The 23,518-nt window shown below is 43.3% G+C and overlaps 2 protein-coding genes across 2 annotated transcripts in view; one reads left to right on the top strand and one right to left on the bottom strand.

The window, feature by feature from the left end:
* Nucleotides 1-11,674: 11,674 nt before the first annotated feature.
* On the bottom strand, nucleotides 11,675-19,518 carry SIX4 (SIX homeobox 4). The gene is made up of 3 exons (XM_074957195.1): nucleotides 18,677-19,518; nucleotides 15,593-16,287; nucleotides 11,675-13,070 (listed from the first exon to the last, which is right to left on the bottom strand). Exons 1-3 carry the CDS (start codon nucleotides 19,516-19,518, stop codon nucleotides 12,274-12,276), a joined length of 2,334 nt encoding a protein of 777 aa, XP_074813296.1. The 3' UTR covers nucleotides 11,675-12,273.
* Nucleotides 19,519-21,654: 2,136 nt separating this feature from the next.
* MNAT1 (MNAT1 component of CDK activating kinase) overlaps nucleotides 21,655-23,518 on the top strand; it is a 181,173-nt gene continuing 179,309 nt past the window's right edge. Inside the window, exon 1 of the mRNA XM_074957194.1 lies at nucleotides 21,655-21,758. Within this exon, the coding sequence (XP_074813295.1) occupies nucleotides 21,670-21,758 (89 nt within the window). The 5' untranslated portion in view covers nucleotides 21,655-21,669. The remainder of the gene's footprint in view (nucleotides 21,759-23,518) is intronic.

Genomic DNA, 23,518 nt, shown 5'->3' with positions numbered 1-23,518 from the left:
CCTCCTCCCCAATGCACTTCCCTTTCCCCAGACCAGGTAAGGGAGGGCTGTTCCTGAACCAGGAAGTGGCTGGGAACTGTTGGGGCGTGGGAGCCACATTACCATTTTTGAGCTGTATCAGTAACAGAGGTGAAATCTGAAGATGACTAAGGGGCATGACATCATATCCATGCACAGGGATTTACATACACTACACCCATGCATAGAGATGATACTATGTTCCTTAATACTGTTTGTACCTTTCTTTTATGTTGACTGAAAATGTCATATCATACTGTATGTCCCAAAGGTTAAAAACCACCTGTGAGCAATAAAATTAGCATTACCGTCTCCTTTTCTTTAAAAGTCATTTGTATATTTTTATATCTTTCCCCAATCATGTAAGGATACATTTACCAAGAAGGCACCTATCCTGCACTGCCTCAGGAAGTAATATATCTATTGGCCAAAGAAATAAGGCACATATTTTTTTACAGTGAAGGTAATTAACCATTGTATCAGATTACCAAGGGAAGTGGTTGATTCTCCATCTCATGAAGTTCTTCAGATCAAGATTAGATGTCTGTCTGAAAGATGTGCTTTGGCCAAACATAAATTATTGGGCTCAATACAGAAATAGCGGGGTGAAATTCTATGGCTTGTGCTATGCAGGGAGGTCAGAACAGATAATCTAAGCCTTCTGGCTTTGAAATCTATGAAAGAAGAAACATGCTTTCTTGTTATTGGCCTTTTTGTACAAAGCAAAGACAGGACTCATGTGAGCAGATACAACCTGAAATAGCTTCTCCGAATGTCTGAAAATGTTAGCTGTCTGAAAGGGAAACTACTTAGACAGGTTGCTTTCAGTTGATATGTCTGTTATTCTGTAACACATGGAAACTTGCTACAACATTTGGAAATGCTCAGTTTCAATTAAAATGTTCCCCACTGAAGGTCTGAATCTTCACAGTTTAGCTTACAAGAGAAACCCTTACTCATATGAATAACCTTTAGTCACAGTGGGACAACTCATATGAGCAAGGGCTATTCATCTGTGTGAGAGATTGTAGGGTCAGCCTCTCATATTAACGTATAAAGTGTAGATTGCCAGAGGTAATAATATCACCACATATTTCTATAGCACCATCTATCTGAGGAGCTTGTGTCACTTTAAAAGCATTAAGGAATGCTCTACCCACACCCCTCTGAAGTAAGCAAGCACTAATATCCCCATTTTATCGCTGAGGGAAACCAAAGTTCAGTGAGGTTACCAGGAAGTGGCTTGCCTCAGTCACACAGGAAGTTTATGAAAATACACAGGACAGAGATTTGGAAGGGACCTCCCAAGTCACTGATTCCAGTCTCGTTATCACAGGTAACCCCATAATATAATCCCATTCATAAAATTATTGGAGCGCTGCGGACAGAACCCAGATCACCTGACTCCCAGACCTGTACTTTAACCCTGAGGGATGTGTTGCCAACTCTCATAATTTTATCATGAATCTCACTATATTTGGTGTTTTTCTGAAAGCCCCAGCTCCTGTAGGCATATAATTAGGTGAGACTCAATTTAAATGTAAAAAAAGTTTCTAGTTGTCTCGGTTTCAGAATAGCCTGAAAACATGACCCAAGCATGCCCTAAAGAGCATGATGCAGACTACTCCAGCCCTACACATGATGCAGACTACTTCACTCAACTCCCCACTCCTGCATGTCAATGGACCACCCGCAGGCACAGGAGTGGGCGTGGCTGCAAAGGTTGCAGTCCCTGTCATGCTGCCACGCCGCTATATAGACAGTACCTGCCATTGGGATTGGTTATATGTGTTTAAAATACCCTTGTCCATACGCATTTGTAGGATCACAGTCTATTATCACAGTCCAGAGCAATTTCATTACTTTAAATTGTTTGGCTCCACATTTACACCAGTGTAGGTGAGATCAGAATCTGGCCCTTAATATATATATGAAACAAACTCCGCTTCCGTGTAAAAGTGGGCAGAACTCCTATTGCTTTTGTTGGGACTAGCCCCTGAGCTGAATCTGATGACACTTTGTTCATTGATAGGCACTGTGGTCCAGGGGATAAGGCACTTGGCTGGGCATGAGAGCTGGATTCTCATGCCAGCTCTACCACTGATTTCCTGTGTGACCTTGAGCAAGTCACTTTCCCTCCCTGTGCTTTGGTTTTCCCTCCCACCCTTTGTCTGCCTTGTGTATTTTATCGTAAGCTCCTCAGAGGAGGGACTGTCTTTTATGAAGTGTGGACAGCTCCTAGCACAATGTGGCCTGATCTCAGTTGGGGCCTTAAAGCACCACTATAATATTACTAATTGTATGGCAATTGGCAACCATAAAGAAGACTAGGAAAATGGCTGAATTTAACATTCTATAGTATTTCCAGTTAGTGCGTTTTAAAGTACTTTTGCTGCAACAACAGCAGTTATTGTTTAGCCCAAAACATTTCAAATCAGGTCTTTCTTTATGAGACGCCGCAGCGTTAAGGATGAATGTCTTACATGACTATGTTTCCTGATTAACCAGCAGATTTACTACTACTCTGTTCAGTTTCCCTGAGCTGTGTGCAGCTTCTGGATGTTTCGTCTTTCTCTCTGTACAATCACAGGCTCGCACCAGCTTCTGGAGCACACAAACTAGGTGCTATGTTTATTGAAGCTGGCCCCAGTGCAGTAGATTTTTTCACAGGTGTGTCAGTCTGGATTGTTAGCCTCAATGCTGAATTTTCTGGCTCTTACGGGTTTTGAGTTGCTTAAGTATGTATTTTTGGTAGTTAAATTCCTATTTCTATGGATCTTTTTCAATTAAAAACAAAATGTAGATTCGTGTCTGAGTTGATGCATCGACTGGACACCTAGGACCAAATTCTCAACAGATACTCAGGTACTGCAGAGACAGGTTGGTATAATAGCCTAAATACAGATACTTGACATGCCATGAGTGTACGTATATGAAATACCTGGGGAGCCCTCCATTAAAATGCACTTGTATCCTGCCCTGGGAATAAGAACATTCACCCCTGAACTGGTACGGTGGGGAGATGGAGCCTCTTAATGGCTTAGAATGCCCATTGGGCCAAAAACTGCAGGGCAGGAGGCCCTGACCTCCCACACTGGGCTCGTCTTCTAGTTGGTCTTCCTGCTGGACTGGGAGCAAGTGTCATCTCCCACCAAGTATCCCCACCAGCAGGTTAGCTACAGCAGGGACACTGGAGGCCCTGACAGGCCGCTTTACTCCAGCTGGCTCGAGTACCGCACTGGCAGTGCGTGGTTCTCCCTCCACCCTCCAAGGTGTCCAGTGTAAAAGGGGCTGGCCTGTGGGAGTAACTTGCTCACCCTCCTGAACGTTATGCCCCCTTTTCTCCATGTGCTCACATGCTGCCAGAGAATAAACAACTAGGGACTTGTGCTGTTTTCTCTCCTAGAATGAAATGGAACCCCTCACCACAGGCCTGTAGTAATAGAAATGTGCTACAGTTTACACCCCATCTGCCTGGGCAGCTGTCTAGCTACAACTCTGCCATTTGTGTAAGTAACAGAGGCTCTACTTTGGGGTTTCCCTGCAGCCTCTGCACTCCACCTCTGCTGGAGTATAGGGGCTGCAAAGCCAATAAATCCTTGGCTGGGGAATACCCCTGGGGTAAGAGTGATTCCCTGATGGTTCCAAGCCAACCTGATGGTCCAGGCTGTTGGAGCAGGGCATATGTTGGAGTAGCCTTGGGCTACATCAGTTTATAGGAGACTATTCACATCCCCAGTTGACCCCAATATCCAAAGTTGGCTTTAAGCTTCTGGTTCCTGCTCTGAGTTCAACTGGAATGGAGCTGCCATCTGGAAGCAGAACAAGCCTTAATGAATTAAGCATCACAACAGGCTTGGGAGGTAGGAACATATTCTCTCTATTTTACAGGCAGGAAAGCTGAGGCACAGTGAAGTGATGTGGGCAATGGAGTCATGAACTCTGCTCCTGGGAAGGAGAACTGGGCAGCCATGTGAGTGTGTCTCATGTTCCTTAGGGATGTTTCTCTTCAGGATCTGCATTAGCTTCAGCAGCTGCAGAGCCTGTGCAGGTTACGCAGTTCTGTAGAAGGTGCTGGAGTGAGGATTTGGCCTATGAAGTGTAATTACAATGATCAAGACATTATGGGCCTGATTTTTCACAAGTGCTGAGTACCTACCACTCCAACTGAAGTCAGTGGGAGCTGGAGATGCTCCAAAATCGGAAAAATCAGGCCTTAATTGTGCATTTACTGTTCTGTTTTTAGACTCTCAGTTTGATTCCTTTAAATAAAATGTAGAAACCAAACCGCAAGCTATAAAAGCAGAAATGGAGGTCAGTGCCGGGTCACATTCTGCTCCCAGGTACACAGACACTTCTCCCTCCTAATAATGCAGCCAATGATTTCAGATCATTCTCCCGCTTCTGTATAGCAGAATGACTTTGATAAAGTCTGACAAGCAAACAGCCTGCCATGTGCTTTCAGAGTGGATGGTCTTTTTTGATGGCTTAAATGAATCAAGTGACTGAGATTTAAAAATCAGCTGCATTAAACACAATGATTTGGGTTTTCCAAAAAAAGAACAAACTTCTGAAGCATTAGAATTACTCACCAGAAGCAAATCCTAATATTGCATGTGGCCCTGTTGCTGGAGGCAACTGCATACAGTAGACCAGATCCTGGTGGGGAGGGATAGGGGAGGGAGGGGTAGCTCAGTGGTTTGAGCATTGGCCTGCTAAACCCAGGGTTGTGAGTTCAATCCTTGAGGGGGCCATTTAGGGATCTGGGGCAAAAATTGGGGATTGGTCCTGCTTTGAGCAGGGGATTGGACAAGATGATCTCCTGAGGTCCCTTCCAACCCTGATATTCTATGATTCTGGTCTGTGTTCTAGCTGCTTTGCTCCAGCAAATCCTGCCCTCTGAGGATTCCCCTGCATGAGGGAAGCCTTGGCTGGTGCAAAATTATTAGAGTGGCTCCCATCCAGGCTCCTGGCAAAGGGATATGGTTGCAGAGAGAGGCATGGATGTGGTGTCTCTAAATCCCCAAAAGGAGGACTTGTGGCACCTTAGAGACTAACCAATTTATTTGAGCATAAGCTTTCGTGAGCTACAGCTCATGGATGATGATTCAGACTGATGATGGAACAGTCCTTAGGGACTGTTGGGAACTTGTACAAAGTAGAGCAACTCTGAGGTGAATGTGATGAGGTATACAAACCCCACACTGAGCAACAAGGGGTTAAGGAACTACTCTGACCTCAACCAGCCCTGCATGGCCACATCTGGAGCAAATGTACCAACTAGAGAAGGAGCTAAAAGACAGAAGAGCAGCTCATTTGGGGGCAGACCAGGAAGGAGAACAGATCTGTTACCACAGCTCCAGGGAGATGAGCTGAGGGAAGGCAGAATCTCTCCCAAACCAACTGCTTAAAGGCCCATCCCGGAGGGAAGGGAGGGCCTGCTGCAGATAAGCATTGCCCTCCTGTGAACTTTGGACTGGATTGATCCCCTTTATTTTTATTTGGACTACCCCAGCAGGGAAAAGCCTTGGACTGAGCTGGCCCAGGAGGTTGGGCCATACCCCAGCAGGGGGTAGTTACCCTCACACTGCCTTACTACAGATGACGATCTTGGGGGAGATGGTCAGAAGTGACCCAGGGAGGGCTGCCTTAAGCCTCCACAGTTGTCAGAGCTCTGATCACCCTCAAAGGGCCCTGGGTTGGAGCCTAGTGAAGTGAGAGGGGCCCTGGCTCCTCTACCAACAAACTCCCTACATGTCACCAGCTTAAGCCCTATCCACTAGGCAGCACTCCCCTCCCTACCAACCAGTCCTGAGCGACGGCCATCACAATGACTAAAAGAAAACAAAAGTAAAAGTCTAGTGAACTGTAGTTCAAAAGTGACAAAGTTGTCTCTGAACATGAAAACCCGTGTGAAATTTTTAAATGGGAGTCAAACCTCAACTTACATCACATGACATACCCCAGGTTTGAACATGTTAAGGGGTGTTTTTTTATGTGCTTGCATGGCAAGTTATACAGCTATATTTCATGCAACTTGATGTTCACTGTGGAAAACAATCTCCTATGTCACATATACATGAGTCTTATAGCTGAATTTACTGATATTAAATTTGTTTTGGGACCAAAAACAGCAACTGTGCGTAACCCTAAAACTTGGTGAAGGACATGAAAATAATTCAGTACCATTGAAATACTTCAGTACTAAGGTGGTGCAAAAATCCGTCTGTTCTCAAATCTTGCAAAACAGATGTTCAGTGACTTGCACAATTTTTAAATAGTTCAGTTTAAATTGAGATTAAGTCAACCTACCTTTACAAAATACATAAGCTGTGTATGAGAGCTTAGAAAATACCTGGATGAAAAATGAGCGAGCTGTGAATACTGTTAGTAATCAGAAGCCTGTTTTGATGTTGTATCTGTTTAACTTTCGTATAAATTCTGTAATATACATGGATTTTGAATGGCGTGGTTCAGTATGAAATAGCAGACATGATACTTTTAAATTTGATATTTTAAAAGCGAAGTTAGGGCCTGCTACAAAACTGACTGAGTCAACAGAAAGACTATATTCGCTTCAGTGGAGTTTGAAGCAGGCCTATAGTGAATATACATCTTTTCTATTGCCATTACCTTTAGAATAAATCCCTACAAATATATATCTAGTTCAGATTATATTTCTAACAGAAGTTCTGCATTCAGATGTAAAATATAAATAGAGTTGTTTGCAGCACAAGATGTGTATAAATATAAAGTTTATTCAGTATAGTGTTTAGAAAAATAAGTTCACATCATCTCAGAATACAAATAAAACACTTAACTGTCCAGGCACAAACCCCTATTACAGTACAACAAACATACATACCTTAGATCTCTTTGGTTGGGTCATAAGCACAAAAACATTTGATGATAGGCTTTGTGCACTATCACCTAATGGTGCAATAAAGACTTCTGGTTATTCTCTACTCTAATGCATACATTCTGTAAAGATTTCATCTTTGTTGTAAGGCACAATAAACCCATATTGATTACAGAAATAACTGGTTAGTTCTGGACAAACAGTACATGCAGCAAAAGAATGGATACCCTTTAAATGTGAATCCTGAAAGCCAAAAGATTCACATGCTCCTTGACTGTAGAAATGTAAGAAGGTAGTTTTAAATTATATGAAATGTACAAGTTAGATATAAAATATCTTCAAGATAGGATTTCTAAGAGATATAGGAAGACTTCGGGTCTCCTTTCTTGTAAAATTTCACTATTTTGTTTCCAGAGTTTCAAAATTATTAATATTTTAATGACTTAAGATATTTATTGATCATGAAGACTCTATGACACATGCCTATTGGAGTTCCATACACTTGTTTCATATGAAGCAGAAGGGATACATCTTGTACTTTTGTCATGAAAGGTACACAGGCACTGGAAAGCTATGCACAGGGACTTTTCCAAGCATTCCACACAAATTTGGGCAAATTCTGCCCTCTGTAATGTCTCTGCTATCAATAGGGTTTTACAGGGCTTGAGGACAGAACCTAGCCCTTATTGCCTCCCCATGGATTTGGGGTATTCCCAATGCTCACTGCAAAATTTAAGCGGTCATTAAAAAAAAAAAAATGGTTCTAGCCCTTCTGATTGGGAAAACAATTTTCTTAATGTGAATCAATGGAATTCTGTCTTCCTTAGTTCACAGACATGGTGAAACAATAACTCTAAGAAGTATAAACTGCCCCATTAATTTCAATAGGGTGTTAACTTGGAAATCTAATTACAACACTCTGAATAGATCAACCTTGTTAGTTATTTCACTTTATATTGGGCCAAATTCATACCTGGTATAACTCCATGAAACGAATGGGCCACAGACTGAGTCAGTGTACACTGACATAGGTCCATTGACTTCAGTGAAGTTCTGCTAATTTACAGCAGCTGAGGATGTGGCCTAACTGTGTCCAGGAACACGCTTATTCAGTGTGGTTGGATTCAGTTGAAAGGACACTTCACAGGAATAAGACTGCAAGATTTAATGAGGCAACTGACTGGCTGGATGCTCTGCTACATAGATGAGCCTTCTGGTTTCTCAGCAACATCAGGGTGAAATTAAGAAAAATAATAAATTTGTTCAAAAACTTTACGTTTTGAGGGAATTTGCTTACTAAGCTTTCAGCAGATTTCCCAAACATTTCTATAGAATCCAGGTCAAAGATTTAGCAGAATTTGGCAACATTTCCCATACAATTTCCAGGGGACTTAGCTCCGATGAAGTGAGCTGTAGCTCATGAAAGCTTATGCTCAAATAAATTTGTTAGTCTCTAAGGTGCCACAAGTACTCCTTTTCTTTAGGTCACTGTGCACTTTACTACCTGTAGATGGCCATGGTGTGATGCCAAGCTGCCTTTCACTTTACAAGTCAAAAAGTATAGCATACATACTTCAAAAAGTTTACACGATTCTTTATACCCATCCACATTAAATGGATGAGGGGAAAAGAAGGGTATTTTATGCTTGAGCGAAATATAAATATGTCTTCCATTTAAACAAGAGAACATCACAGTAAAGACTAAAGCTGAGATTTTCAAAGCTGCTTAGGGGACTTTGCCTATTTACAGCAGTTGAAGATCTGGCCCTAAGTATTGTAAAGGTCTATGTGTACTGTGTAAAGAAAGGAGGTGGTCTGCTTGTCTGGGCAGTTATGCAAGGACCACATTATAATAAACTGACCTTATTTTACCGTAGGAGTAAAAATACTATTTAAATAGCCGCTATAAAAACACTGTTCTGGGCAATGACACTTTGCATTGTGCATATGTACCTGCAGAAAACGTGAGGTTATATTAGATCATATGGAGGGAATGACCCTTATTTTTGAAGGGGGAGAGGGGTAAAGAGAAAATAAATTACTTGCTTTCTGGAAGACTAGAATAGACTTATCTGGCTCTGTCCTGATCCATTGCTTTATGTACATTTTTGCACCCCCTGCTGTTCCTACATTGTGTAGAACGGGCAATACTCTTGTTAAAAGTACCAGACATTCTGAGATATGCACCACTGTTATCACAAATACCGTTTTCATGTCAACCACACGGCATAGCCAAGTAATTCAGAGCCTCAGTAACATAATTAATACAAACAGAAAAGTTACCAGCAGCATGTGTGCTGGCAGAACAGCATAGCAATTCTATTCTAATATCTGATTGTTTTAACAGCTGAGAAAGTTATCTGAAATATTCACTAACTTCCCCCTAAAGACGGTTTGAGCTTTGCAGAACAAAACATGAGGCTCAGAACATTTCTAGAGCCACACACAGCTTTCAATCCATGCATACAATTTCCATTCATGTAATAATAATACACAATAACATATGGTGTTTCTACTCTTCAAACAATAACAAATTAATTCTCGCAAGATTCTTGCAAAGTGGATAATTATTATTGTTATCCTCATTTTATGGATGGAGAAACTGAGGCAGGGGGATTGTGTGACTTGTCCCAGGCCATAGATGCTGCCTGCGAGGTGCTCAGATACTACAGAGAGAAACAGTGTCAGAGCAAAGACTAACAAATTTATTTGAGCATAAGCTTTCGTGAGCTACAGCAAAGTGAGCTGTAGCTCATGAAAGCTTATGCTCAAATAAATTTGTTAGTCTCTAAGGTGCCACAAGTACTCCTTTTCTTTTTGCGAATACAGACTAACACGGCTACTACTCTGAAACAGAGCAAAGACTGGAACTCTTAAGTCCCTAACTTCCCATCCTGCGGTCAAACCACACCTCATGTCAGTGGGAGGAATGCATGCAGACTCAGGGCAGTTGATGGCTCCAAGTTTTGTTTTTAATAATAATAAACGTTTTAAATGGCTTGCTTTTAACAACATTTATGCAAGTCAGGGAGGTAGCCAAATGGCTAGTTGCTTTCTTTTCTCCATATACTTTGGAAAGCCTCAATGACCTCTTTTTACAAAACATATACTTCCTTCCTGCCCCTTCCCCCAGACTTGGGCTGCAGTGTTGAATGGAAGGATTCTCTGCTCAGCTTAGAGGTTCCATGCTGTTACTTACAAGAATAAATTGTATGCAATATAGTGCAAAACAACAGTGAGGCTATCCTAGTGTCACACAGCACATGGAAAAAGCCCTTCCTTTAAAAAATTTAGATAGACCCAGTTAGCTATCAAGACAGGATGAGACAGGGATGCTCCTGGCCAGAACTGACATTATCTCTATTTGCTTTCCTTTACATTGTTTTTGTCTTTTTTACAAAAGATGTTCTACATCAGTTCATGTCAGGCCTGACTGAAAGTCCATTGAAGACTCTGAAAGCATTTCTACTGATTTCAATGGGCTTTGGACCAGGCCTTTTAGGAGGATTAATTCATGCTTTAAGTACTGTTTATATTCACATTAGAGTTAAAAAAAAAAAAAAATCAACAGCGAGTAGTTCTTCATAGATCTGCATTATTAATTATTATTATTATTATTAAAGCTTAAGGTTGTGCTTTTTCATGTTAAAAAAAAATCCTATAGACAAATGGTGAAATCTGCTCCATTCGTATGGAGCCTGAGTGTTGTGAGTGGAGTGCAGAGGGGTAGGGAGCTGAAATCTTTCCCCAACTCAGAGCCAGCAAATACCGCCGCTCCACATCTCCCTCAAACCATCAGGGGTTCCTGTTGCAGCCTATGGCCCTGTTGAAGAAAGCATCCCTTTGTTTAGGAAGAGCACATAAATACATGTTTTTGTGCATTTGTGAATCAGGGCCTCTGTGATGGAACAGCAGCTACAACCCCTCCACACCAGTTGCATGGGGTTTTGGGGCCAGTGGAACCTTGTAAATATAGAACCACCTTCCCTGGCCTAGCCCATCATAGCTGTCCATACTGGCCTATGTGAGGCTTTTCTTCATGGTTGCTCTGCCCACTGTACCTCTGTGGACCCTCCTCTGCAGGGCTTAAATGGTGCAGAGGGCCAGACTCTGGCCCTCCACACAACTGACAAATTTCACCCAAAATGACCCAGAGACCAACTTGTCTTACTCAGGAAAGTAGACACATTGACTTCAGTGGAGCTACTCACAAGAGTAAGGCTGGCAGAATCTGGTCCTGAGGATGGATAATTGCACACAAGTGTTTTCATTCCTCTTGCCACTGTGCTTTAGTAACAAGGATATAAGGCCACTAGGAAGAAAGGCACGTGGAATTCTGTAAAAATACATTTAACTAATTTGAAAATTACTAAGTAAACAAAACATAACAAAAAAAAAACCCCAAACACAAAGATGGGAGAGAAAAATGTCCCAGTCTTGCAATAGTGGGAGTTCATTTTCTAGCTTCAGTGTGATTAACATTGTTCTTTTACAGTCTATTGATAAAACTCATCACTTGAAAATCCTACAAAAAAGTAAAACCTTGTTGAAAATAACTGTTTACTTCCTGTTCAAACGATAAAAATAAATTAAACAGTCAGAAAACATTTCAATGCACTGTATCTAAAGTGAAAGAGACCAACGTAAACCATAAATAAAATCCATTGTACTAATAAAAAAGTCTCCTTTATAATAACTGAAATAATATTTACATTCATACTGGAGTGAAAGCTTTAGAGTTGCATAATTAGAGTTTCAAATGCACCCCCCGCCGCCCTTCTCCACTGAACTGGCAAAATGCTAGTCATAACATTTAGAAATCTGCAAAAGTTTGAAGCAAGATTTTTGGGATGAACAGAAGTCTGCTGGAAAAAACAGCAACAATATTATTTGCAATTGTGTTTAGTTTCTTAACCTCAAACACCATGAAAGTAGCTTGTGAGGTATCGTCTATTTCCTTAAAATCTGTTCAATGCCCATGGACTAGAAGTAAACAACAAAGACTGCATTGTTTCTACCTTTTTATAAAGATATTTCATTTTCCTAGCTAATATTAGGAGTGTATACTTAATTATGAAATTCTGTTGTGGCATGAAGATTCTAGTCAAACTATTAGGGTTATATTAGTAGACCAGAGCAACGCACATTTCCTTGGTTGTTTAGCTTGTATTTCTTCTAACCTGCCTCCCTTAGTCTGGTTAAAAGAACATATTGCATGCAAACAAAATGTGGCAACCTAATTCCATTATTGTAGATTCCCATGTACTTTAATGCAGATTACTCAAATGTTCTTCTGTTTTGAATTGTATTAGCATTTTCTTTAAATGAGAAAAAACATGATGCTTTTTAGGGCCTCATGAGGAGACTTATCTACTGAAACCAAACGCAAGAAAAAGTTAAAAATCTTGCATATCTTCATCCATCTGAACTGTCTGGAGTTTGGCAAGCTCTTTTTTGTCCGTTTCCAGTTCTTCACAGACCGTGTCAACCATATTACTCATAACATATTTGGATTTTGGGTCCAGCATCATCAAGTTGCTGGTTGACTTACTCTCAGAATTGGATAAGAAATTCTCCTTGACATCAGGAGCTGACTGCAGAACTAACCTGTGCTCTCTGACAAAATCCGGATGAACTTGTGCAGATGGATGACTGACATGGTCTCCAGTTGCAGAAACTATTTCCCGGAGTGCAGGCTGTGCTGTAGACATTGACATGAGATCTTGACTGGTAATGAGGGAACAGTTCTGAAGAGTTGCATAGTTACTGTTGCTGACTGATATCACAGTAGATGTATTTGTTACAGATGCTGACATAGACTGACTCTCTGAGATACCAGAGTTCAGTTCTGCAGCATTTAAAAGAGAAGGTGGAGCTAGGGAAAAATTATGTGAGGGAGTTACATTTACTAAGGAGGAAGCCATGGACTGGAGGCCTCCACCAGCTACATTTTCAGAAGATACGTTTACATTTAGTTGTGCATTCTGACTGACGGGCATTAACTGAGAAAACACAAGGCTTCTTTCCAATCCTTCTTGTTTAACAGATCCTATTGCCTGACCTGAATTGGGAACTGTATACACCACTGCACTGGGAGCAAGAGGGCTAAAGAAAACCTTTCCTTGCTGCACTGTTGAAGAATCACTTGTAAAAGTCCCCCCATCTGATGTACTTGGATTTATTGAAATGTTACCTAGGAAAAAAAGAAAGTATAGATTATAGTTGATGGGAAGTTGTGTAATAATGCAAGTTATTCTAGTATACGCTTTGGTCTCCTCGGTTTTAGGACATTTAAGCTAGAACTATAGGCAACATAGAAGCAATATGCTTTGGAGTATTTTAGAGAACATTAGGTATGAATGAATGAAAGCTCTTGAATATACAACTTACTTCTGAACTGAGAAAAAAGTTTCTGGTACGTTAACACCTTTCAAGCTCTCATTGAGTGGCCAAATAGTCCATACCCGTGTGATTAAAATGAACACGATTTGGCCTTCCTTAGTAGCTAGCACTAGATTTCCATCAAAGAATAGAAACATAAAAAGCTTCTAAGTAAAGACAGCTCAATGACAGACTAAAATTACACATGGAAAATTATAAAAAAATCTCATGAAGTAAGTGACTACTGAGCTAAAAGCTAAGAGTGTAACCCTGCAGAGACATGTTCAAATAATACCTTTCACCAGGTTTTCTTTTTGCCAATTTAGTATTCAAAAGTGTCTTATTTTGTCTATCAACACTGATCCTTTGAATACATTTCTAAGAGCGCAGTCCTGCCACTTTTACTCATGTTGAATAGTAAATTACTCAAGCTGGATTCTCCCATTAAAATCCATAGGACTTCTTGTGAGAGTTCGGAGCTACTCAATGAGCAGAATTGGACCCAAAGTTGGTTATACAGCAAGTCCAGTAAGAGTCATTATTATAACGTGTCTCTATGGACAAGATAAATTGGCTCTCAGAGCTGTTTCCACCTTTTGACATCTCCAATTCTCCACCTCTTTCCAGAAACTATTAGAATGATACTTGTAAGGGGCTGTAATTGGTTTTGTAGATACCTGTTTTATAACATGTACAGCGCATAGCTACTTAAGGAGTGTTTAAAATGCGGACTCTTTACCTCCCCCTTAGTTTTCATTAGCTAATATTTTCGAGATGCTCCTAGAGACTTTTTTTTGGTTACCATAATTATTTCTGCCCAATGAATACACTAGAAAAATGAAGGAAGGAAATTGAAAGTTATGTAGGAATAAGATATAAATAAATTATAGCAGCTTGCTTAAGATAGCATGGAATGTATTTCACTATGAATACAAAACCAGTTAACCACTAGTCTCACAATTTAAAAACAGCTAAACAGTAAACATGGAGATTTCTGATTTTTCTCTACCCTAGAATCCCCACTGGGGATTCATCACACTCTGCCTAGTCAGGTGTCTTCTCTCTAATGTGGGAAAATGCTGACTGTTCCAGATAAAGGTTTACACAGCTTCTTAAGGCTGTCCAACACTCTTTCAGGGAGAGAAATTTCTTCCTCACCTTTGCTGGCTGTCAGCCTATGCCTTGGAACATGTACACTAATGGCCCTTGTAATTTCAGATGGTATTCAAATAAAATATCTAATCTTTTTTTATCTCACTAAGCTATTTGTCCAATAACTTCCAATGACAGTGCGTCGCATAGTTCAGAATAATATCAGTGCTGATTTATAGTTTCCATCCTGAGTGTCCATCCTTCATTACATTCCTCTTTACTGGAAAAATAATTAACTCCTTACACACATACACCGCAAACAAGCTAAAACACAGTACAATTTGATTGTTGTTATATTATTCATGGTCCTTGCTATTACAAAGAGATTCATATTTGGTTTAAACATTTTCCTAACAGCAAGATGCTGAAGATTAATAAATTATAGGATAGTTCAGCTTTGTATTTACTTTACTTTACCCACATCAAAATAATGATCCAGAACTAGATGTGCTTTACACAGATTTTCTCCCTTACTATCCAGAAAAATCAATCCCTAATAAATGTTAAGGCAACCTCTAAAATAATCTTTTGAGAGGAGTTCATATAGTTGGCATGTTAATCCACGGTAACATACATTTCCCTAGGGCTGTTACCTTTACCCAAAACATCTTAACATTTTATATCTACAAGGAATCACATATTTCTATGATTTCTCTTTAGATTAGTTGTTCTTAATTATAGGATAGACAGATTAACAAGCACAACTGATCAGTCTTGTTGTGCCTGTATATTTAGCTTTAACTTACTTTTACAAAATGCTTTGGTTAAAAAACAGTACATACTTTCTCTCACTAGCTGCTGGGCTAGTTCTCATTTTAAGACAGTATTAATCAATAATCTTTTCTTTTTTTACTTATTGATTTAACACATTTCTGGAATTGTGAAGATTAATACGGAAGGATTCCTAGAATGGTATTTAAAAAAAGACAGTCAAATACCAGACCTTCCTTTTTGCTGCATTAGAAAAAAAAAGTTCATACCCCACATAACTTGATCTTTGAGAATCGAGGGAACTGATTGTTACAGGGAGATGTTGTAATGTATGATTTCATGTACTGCACATTGCAGCTGCCAGGACGCTGTAACCATACACCACTGCACAAATATTACACACTATTAAAGATGAAATGTATTCCATTTCCCCCCCAAAAAGGTCTTTACTTTAGCAAACAAAACTTTTACCTTGTGAAGCTGCCACAGAAACAGGAGGCAGCTGCAGAGGAGAAAACCCGATGCTTCCATTAAGCAACTGGCCATTTGTTCCTGAATTAGGGATCTGGACAATGCCATACTGGTTTATTTGGACAGGAGCAGTAAAAGTAACTACAGACCCTCCATCTTGAGAAGCAACAGTTTGTATGCTTTCCCTTTTCACCTCAGTGCTTGGTATTAACCCTGGAAATGAGACAGGTACATTACTGGGGCTGTATGGTGTCGGTTCTGCTGCAGAGTTAGACACAGAAGCCTGGAGGATTTTGAAGTCCTTGACATCTTCAGAAGAAGACACTAATATGTCAGTGATTGACACGCCATTGCTCACAGCACTTGAAGTTGTTTTGGGTGGATTTAAAGTTACTGTCTGTGAAGTCCCCATGTTGAGACCATTGAGGATTACTCCATTGGGTCCCTGAAGAAAAGAGCTCCCATTAATAAAGACAGAAGAAGTACTGGAAGGAACTAGGTTTCCATTCAGCAAAACACCAGAAGAACTTAAAGATATTTTTGTGTTTCCAAGCTGCTGCATGTACACTGGCTCCATGTGATTGGGAAGGCTTAGGCTGGTAGCTCCATCGGACGAGCTGGGGAGTGGATGTGGAGATAAATCCTCCTGTCCCTTACTGGATTCGTCTTCTGTGCTAGGGTTGCCATCTGACTCACTATGGGGAAAGATGGAAATACGATATTTCATTAGAATGACATTATTCATAGGTTTTAAGTTCAGAAGGGGTCACTATGGCTATCACAGGCCATAAAACAATATCCAGCTATGCTTACTGTTTGCATTTGGTTTTTAAAGCAAGCCTTAAGTCCAAGTAAAGGTTTAAAAAAAAAAAAAAAGTAAAGCCTATCATGAGTAGTGTGAAACTTTACAGACTGGATTGTAGACCTGTAAGTATATTCTCTCTCTGTGGTCATCTACCCAAAATAATCAAAGGGAACTGCCTCAGGGCCATCTCTTTGCCTGCTAAATTGCCCTATGGAATGATGTGTGCATGTGTGAAATCCAGCAAGCCCAGGAGCAGCCATTTGGTAAGTTATACTGTGCTTTGTGGCAGCTGTAAGAGGTAAACCAGGGTCCCAGTGAGCACTGTTAAACCCTGAAAGTATCTACTGTCTCCTGTTAAATAAAGCCAAGCTCACTGGACTCACTGATATTCTGAAGGGGAGACCGTGACCACCCCCAAATACCTCACACCCGGTTGCATTTCTTGAACGTCTAGATCTATCATGAAGACTCCATTCTGTTCCAATTTCTCCTTTCCCAAGAGAGGAAAGTGACCCACGGGAACCTTAAGTTACAAAAGAGACAAAGAAAATATTCCAGACTTCCCTTGGGGTGGTGAGGGGGAATCTATTGTGGTTGCATATAGTATGATCACACGTCCTGGTATTTGGTTAATTTTTATCTCTGAAGAATGGGATTACCCAGACTGCCACCAGCCTTTAAAAGCAGCACTGCTTTGATTTATTAGTTGAGACCGAACCTAACAGTTTGAGAGAGAGTGACTCATGGAGGCAGATCCAGAGAGGGCTCCAGCCCAACTCTGCCTCCACGTGCTTGGAAATGAAAAAAGAAGGGTGCCTCTTTCCTCTCTCTTTTGTGCAGGGGGCCAATTAATATTGGAAAGGATTTGGTGATCAAAACCTCCACGGAACACACCTAGAAGTTTTCACCAAGGGAAGATCTCAACAACCTCCCCACAAGCCTTAGGGGTTGGGGTGTTAAATGTGCTGTGTGCCATCTAAATCCCTCCTTGTCCTGCCAACACCCCAGTACACAGGTTCCCTCTGTTTCTGAGCCACTCAGGGCTTGGCTTTTGCTGACTTGTCTGCTCTTGAGTGCATTTTTCTTTCTTTCTTAGTTTTTGTTGTTGTTGGTTGCTCTGTCTCTCTCCACAGCCATTTGTCCCTTTGATGTATCCCGAAAAAGGGGCGGGGGGGGGGGAAGAGGCCTGGATCAGCACAATCGCGCCCTTGGTTGAGAAATGCCTTGAGGCCTTTTTCTGCCCACAGCCTTTGGAAAGGAAGGAAGGGGGCTGGAATGTGGCTTGTATGCAGGGAGGTCACCTCCACCTGGCCGGCTGAAGGCGGTGGAATTCCCCCTAGCGGCCCCACTCCCAGCCCCCATGTCTCCTTAGCCCACAAAGGAGCAACGTGTATGGAGCCAGGGCTGTGCCTGGGTCCCCTGCCCCAGAGCCAGGGCAGGGCTTACTGGGCACAGGCACAGAGCTGGGGATCCTGTTGTTGAGTCAAAATTGCAGGGACACACGTAAAGGGTAAAGAACGTGGGAAAAACCAGCTGACTGGGGGGGGGCGGTGCAGAGCTCCCCCCATCCCCAACAGTCTATCGACTAAGCCGCAGCCAGCACCAGGAGACCCACTCGAGGGAGGCCCGTGGGAATCTCCCCATTGACTTCCCCCGGCTTTGGATCAGGCCCGGTGGGAGCTAAGCGCCGGTGCTCCCCGCTAGGATCGCAGTGAAACCCGATCCGAACCCGCTCAGAATCAGATTTCAAAATAGAGCAGCGGCGACAAGACGCCCCCGCCTCCACGACTTTAAAAACTCGGCAAATGATTAACTCTGTCAAATAAAGAGCTACCCGACTCCCCCAAGCATTGCACGGAGCTCAGCCGGGCGCAGCGCCTGCTGCCCGTGCGGGTGTGCGTGCGGGAGAGAGGAGCTGTGATTTTGAGCGGGGGGGTGGGGGGCACTTAGCAACTTCTCAGCCGCGATCACACGTTGCATGTGAGTTGGGGGAAAGTCGCAGACCTGCCCCGAGTTGGTTGCAGGAAACTTCCCTGCGATCGCCCGCTTCACTCTCACACACACACAGCCCGGGGTGGGGGGAGCGCAGGGGCTGTGTGGCTCCGGGGAGAAAGTGAAAGCTGGCGGGGGAGGAGGAGGAGACCTGAGCTCCGGCCCGGTGCCCAGTCCGCGGGCCGGCCGGGGGGGGTGCGTGCAGGAGCAGGCTGCTGAAGGTAAGCGCCATGTTTGCACGGGAAGAAAGAGCCCGGGGCGGGCGAGCCAGGAAAGTTGGCGCTCACCTCTTGGACTGGGTCTCGGAGGGGTTGCGGTCCCGCTGCCGCCGGTTCTTGAACCAGTTGCTGACCTGGGTGAGGGAGAGCCCGGTGATCTTGGCCAGGTTCCGCTTCTCGGCCGGCGACGGGTACCGGTTCTGCTTGTAGAGCTCCTTCAGCGCGTTGCGGGACTTCTCCTTGAAGCAATACACCGTCTCCTCGCCGTCCCAGATGGTCCGCGGCAGGGGGAACTTCCTCCGCAGCCGGTACTTGTCCACCGCCCCCAGGGGTCTGCCCCGGGCTCGCTCCGCCTCGGTGTAGCGAGCCTTGTACCACAGCTCCTGCAGCAGCGGGTGGTTGGAGGAGTCGAAGCTGTGGCCCTCCAGGATGCTGTAGAGCTCCGGGTAGATGCCCTGGTGGAAAGCCACCAGCGCCCGGGCTTTCATCAGGCTCTCGTTGCCACGTAGCAGATCGCTCTGGGGCAAAGACCAGAGGAACCTGGCCAGGCGGTCCAGGTTCCCACCTTGCTGCAGCGCCTCGCAGACACAGGCTACATGATCCGGGGAGAAAGCCAGGGGGGTCTGGGAGGAGGAGGAGGAGGGAGAGGAGGAGGAGGCAGAGGCGGCATGGTGATTCCTGGCCAAAAGTTCAGCGTGGAGCCGTATCTGATCCGCAGCTCCCTCCCCCGCAGCCGCGGAGCCTGCTTGCTCCATGGGGAAAGGGGCAGCAGCCGGCGGGGGCGGTGGTGCAGGGTGGAGGGCTGCCCTTTCCTGGGGCACCGTGCCTGCTTCGGAGAGGATTTCCATCACATTCTCTTGCTTGATCACCACCGCGCTCGGGAGCTTGTCCGTGGGGGAGGCAGAAGACATGTTCCCCCCCCGCCCCCCTTTCTCTCTCTCTCGCTCTCTCTCTCTCTCTCTCGCCGCAAAGTCCACTCCTGCTTTCGGCTGGATCTAGCCGATCAGGTTTCCTCCCGGCCACGCAGTAACCATTAAGATAGCTGCTCTAGCAAAGTAGTGTAAACGGATCACTCCTCTCCGCGGCTCCCCCCAACGTGACTCCTCCGCTCGCTGCATACTATATGGCACAAGCAGCCTGTGGGCCCAGCCGAGCCCACTCATTGGCCATTTCACATTTTGGGGGCGGAGGATCCGCGGTTTCTATAGAAACCGTCAATCAAACTCCCTTATTCCTCCCCCCCTCCAGCTTGAAACACCTATACCTGAAGTTAGAAAGGGTTGGTGGTGTTTTGTTTCTTCTTTCCTCTTGTGTTTGTTAGTCAGGTTACTTAAAGGATATCTCAGCACTATAAAGCAGGGAATTTCATCATTAGCAGCGCAAAGGAAAGCTCAACACAACGATTATTAAACAGGGGAGAAAGTCACCTTTTAAAATTAGTTGGCTAAACTAGAAATATAAACCAGAGAACATGTTGCCACTGCAGAATTACAGCATATGCATGTGGAGATGGGATCATTTATTTATTTATTTATTCCTCTGACCCCCTTTAAAACACAGCAGCTCCCCAAGAAGATTAAACAGTAAAAAAAAAACCCACCAAAACCAAAACAAAAATTCCAAGATCAAATGGGATTGTGAAAGATCAAGAAGAATCTGTTACAAACCCTTAAATGAAGCGTCTTATTTTTCAAATGTTAAAGCATATACTATAAATAGCGTGGCATAAATACACAAAACATGAAAGAAATGAAACTATACTCCTAACCTTAAATCACCCAGAGTTGGCAAGTAAAGTAAGATGGACATGATACAGCAAGGCAAATAAAATATCAAAGCAAAACGAGTAATCCCTGATGATGAGCAGCAGAAGCTGATCCAAACACCTGATTATAAGAGCGACTAGATTCAGTGCATGGGCAAGAACAAAGTTTATCTGCACAGTGTACATTCTTTTCTATCCTCTTTTTACATTTTGTACTATTATCCATTGATTCTATTATCTGTTGACAGCATAAATCACAAAAGCAAGTTATTTGAATCACGAGAACCCCAGGATTTAAATAAAGTCATAATGGAGTGTGGTTTATTATTTATGATAAGTACCAAAGAAAATAGAAAAGAGTCATCAAATGCAAAATTTTAAAAATAGCCCTTTCCTCCATTTTAATGGGTTGATCTATCAATTTCCCTACCTCTCTACACTTCATACAAATAGCAGATCTGGGTGCTTTTGAGGACATGCTGTATAGCACCTGAAATTCTTTCCTAAAATGAAAAGGAGGACTTGTGGCACCTTAGAGACAAACACATTTATTTGAGCATAAGCTTCTGTGAGCTACAGCTCACTTCATCGGATGAAGTTCATCACTGCATCCGATGAAGTGAGCTGTAGCTCACAAAAGCTTATGCTCAAATAAAGTGGTTTAGTCTCTAAGGTGCCACAAATCCTCCTTTTCTTTTTGCGGATACAGACTAACACGGCTGCTACTTTGGAACCTTTCCTAAAATGCTAAGTGTTGAGTATAACAATCAGTTGAATATTTTGTACAGGATAAGACTGAAAAGCCCTGGACTTTATAAGGCTGCATCAGGCTTTTGATAGATATTATTGTACCGTATGTCTGTCTCTACACTCCTGCGGTGATATTTATGTGCATTCTGTGTTATTTATTTGCATTCGGATTAAAATGCACATGAATGACAAAATCTTGCTCAAATAAATTTGCTAGTCTCTCAGGTGCCGCAAGTCCTCCTTTTCTTTTTGAAAATCTTGTTGTTGTTTTTCAAACGAGAAGGGACTGGGAGAGACGCTGTGTATGGCACAAACACGACGCACAACTGACTGTCTTTTTGTGTGTGTGTCGTCCCCCCCCCCCGCCTTTCACAAAGCACATGAGGGGAGCAGTTTCTCTGCAGCAGGAACACTCCTCCTGTGAGCGGAACGATTGCTCTGCGGAGTTAAAGCCCCGGCCGGGCCCTGTTTGGAGTGACACTGCTCTGAGGCGCGAGGGGAGGGGGGCGGGAGCTTGGTGCCTGGCAGGAGCGGGGTGGAGGCGACCATGGATGACCAGGGCTGCCCGCGGTGCAAGACCACCAAGTACCGGAACCCTTCCCTGAAGCTGATGGTGAATGTCTGCGGGCACACGCTGTAAGTGCTGCTGCACGCGGGCCCTGGGGAGGAGGGGGCCGTGTTGCCATGGGGAGCGTCGAGCTCCGCGAGCCCCTGGCCGGGGAAGCCCTCCGGCCCGCCCCCCTGGTGGCTGGGGCTCCCGCCAGCGGGAGAGGCGGCTGCTGCTGTGCGGCGGCGGGGGGGTGTATCACTCCGCCAAAAGCATTCCGGAGTGTGGGTGTGCAGCACCTTGCCCAAGCTGGGGGAGAGGAGCAGGCTCAGGAGGGAAGCTCCCACCCGGGAGGAAGGAGTTGTGGGCGGTGGTCTTGCTGCTACAACTGTGTGTGTGTGATGGGGGATTGCTGCTACAACTGTGTGTGTGTGTGATATCACTGCACATAGTGCGGCCTGAAGTTCCCATTCCTGGGCGAAGGGGCTGTGAAGACTGTTACACGCAAAGCAGCTGAGCATCTCCACCCTTGGGAAGCCCACTTATTTGCTTCCAGTATGGTTGCAATGATTTGGTGGGAAGCAGCTGCATGTCGCCTGTGTGTTTGTCCCGGACTGTGCTGCAGGCTTTCAGATTGCAATAGCTTGTTCCCTATGAACCCGAATTTCTCAGCCCTAAATATGGGTGTGTTTTTACTTCTGGAGGATTCTCAGTTAAATCTAGTCTCTGAGGAGTGCTGTGGTGTGCAAAGGGACTTCAGTTTACACCTGCACAGAAAGGCCTGAAAGCCAGCAATGAATCCTGTTCATCGGCTGTTCAGCACGCAAATTGTTTTAAAGTCCAGGTGGTTTGGCAATAAGATGCCATGTTGTAGGTTAGTGTTTGTGTTTGAAACTGGAAGCTCCTACCAGCTTTAAAATCCAACTGGATTTGTAGCTGTTTTGTGGTGGTGTTTTTCTTTCATGGATTTTGATATCTCAGGAGTAATAGCACAACAGACTTGGCTGCTCTGTATGTATGCTATTGTAAAGCTGTTTCTCAGCAAGACTGTTGGTTCATGTTATAGCCCTCAGACTATGTAACCTTATTTTCAGTCACATCTTTTTATGAAAAGGTACTTTTTCTTGTGGGGGTGTGTGAAACTTTTCATGCTTAGCACAATATTTAATAAAATCTCTTCAGTTGTTGTCTGAGTTGGGAAAATAGGAGAAAGCACTTTCCACCAATTAAAACCTTCATCGGCTGCTTTTTTTATGTGCACTTGGGTAACTTAAAAAAAAAAAGTGGTGTTTTAAAAGTTGGGCACAGGTGCAGCCCTGAATGAGGAATACATGTGCTGATTTGTTGGAAGAACTTTGGTTTGGAAATGAAAATATTACGAACAATTGAAATCATGATTAACTCAATCACTCATTACACCTTAATGTTTTCTCAGATGCACCTATTTGAGGAATCATTCTTGCTAGTGACTGTTGTTGGTTTAGGAGATGGTTAGTTTGGTTGTGTGGATCTTTCATAATTTTCATGCAAGTTTATAGTATGCATCTATAGAGAGGTTGGATCTGCTCATAGAATATCAGGGTTGGAAGGGACCTCTGGAGGTCATCTAGTCCAACCCCCTGATCAAAGCAGGACCAATCCCCAATTTTTACCCCAGATCCCTAAATGGCCCCCTCAAGGATTGAACTTACAACCCTGGGTTTAGCAGGCCAGTGCTCAAACCACTGAACTATCCCTCCCTACTTGAGTGAACACTGGTGAAAGCTTTTTACTGCGATAACAACCCTCCTCAATTTTTCAACTCACCACTTTTCTAATGGATTATAAAATTTTAAAGCTAGAAGTCTAA

This window comes from Natator depressus, chromosome 6 (assembly GCF_965152275.1).
Source record: "Natator depressus isolate rNatDep1 chromosome 6, rNatDep2.hap1, whole genome shotgun sequence".
Classification (NCBI taxonomy): Eukaryota; Metazoa; Chordata; order Testudines; family Cheloniidae; genus Natator; species Natator depressus.
This window is presented reverse-complemented; position numbering and strand designations above follow the sequence as displayed.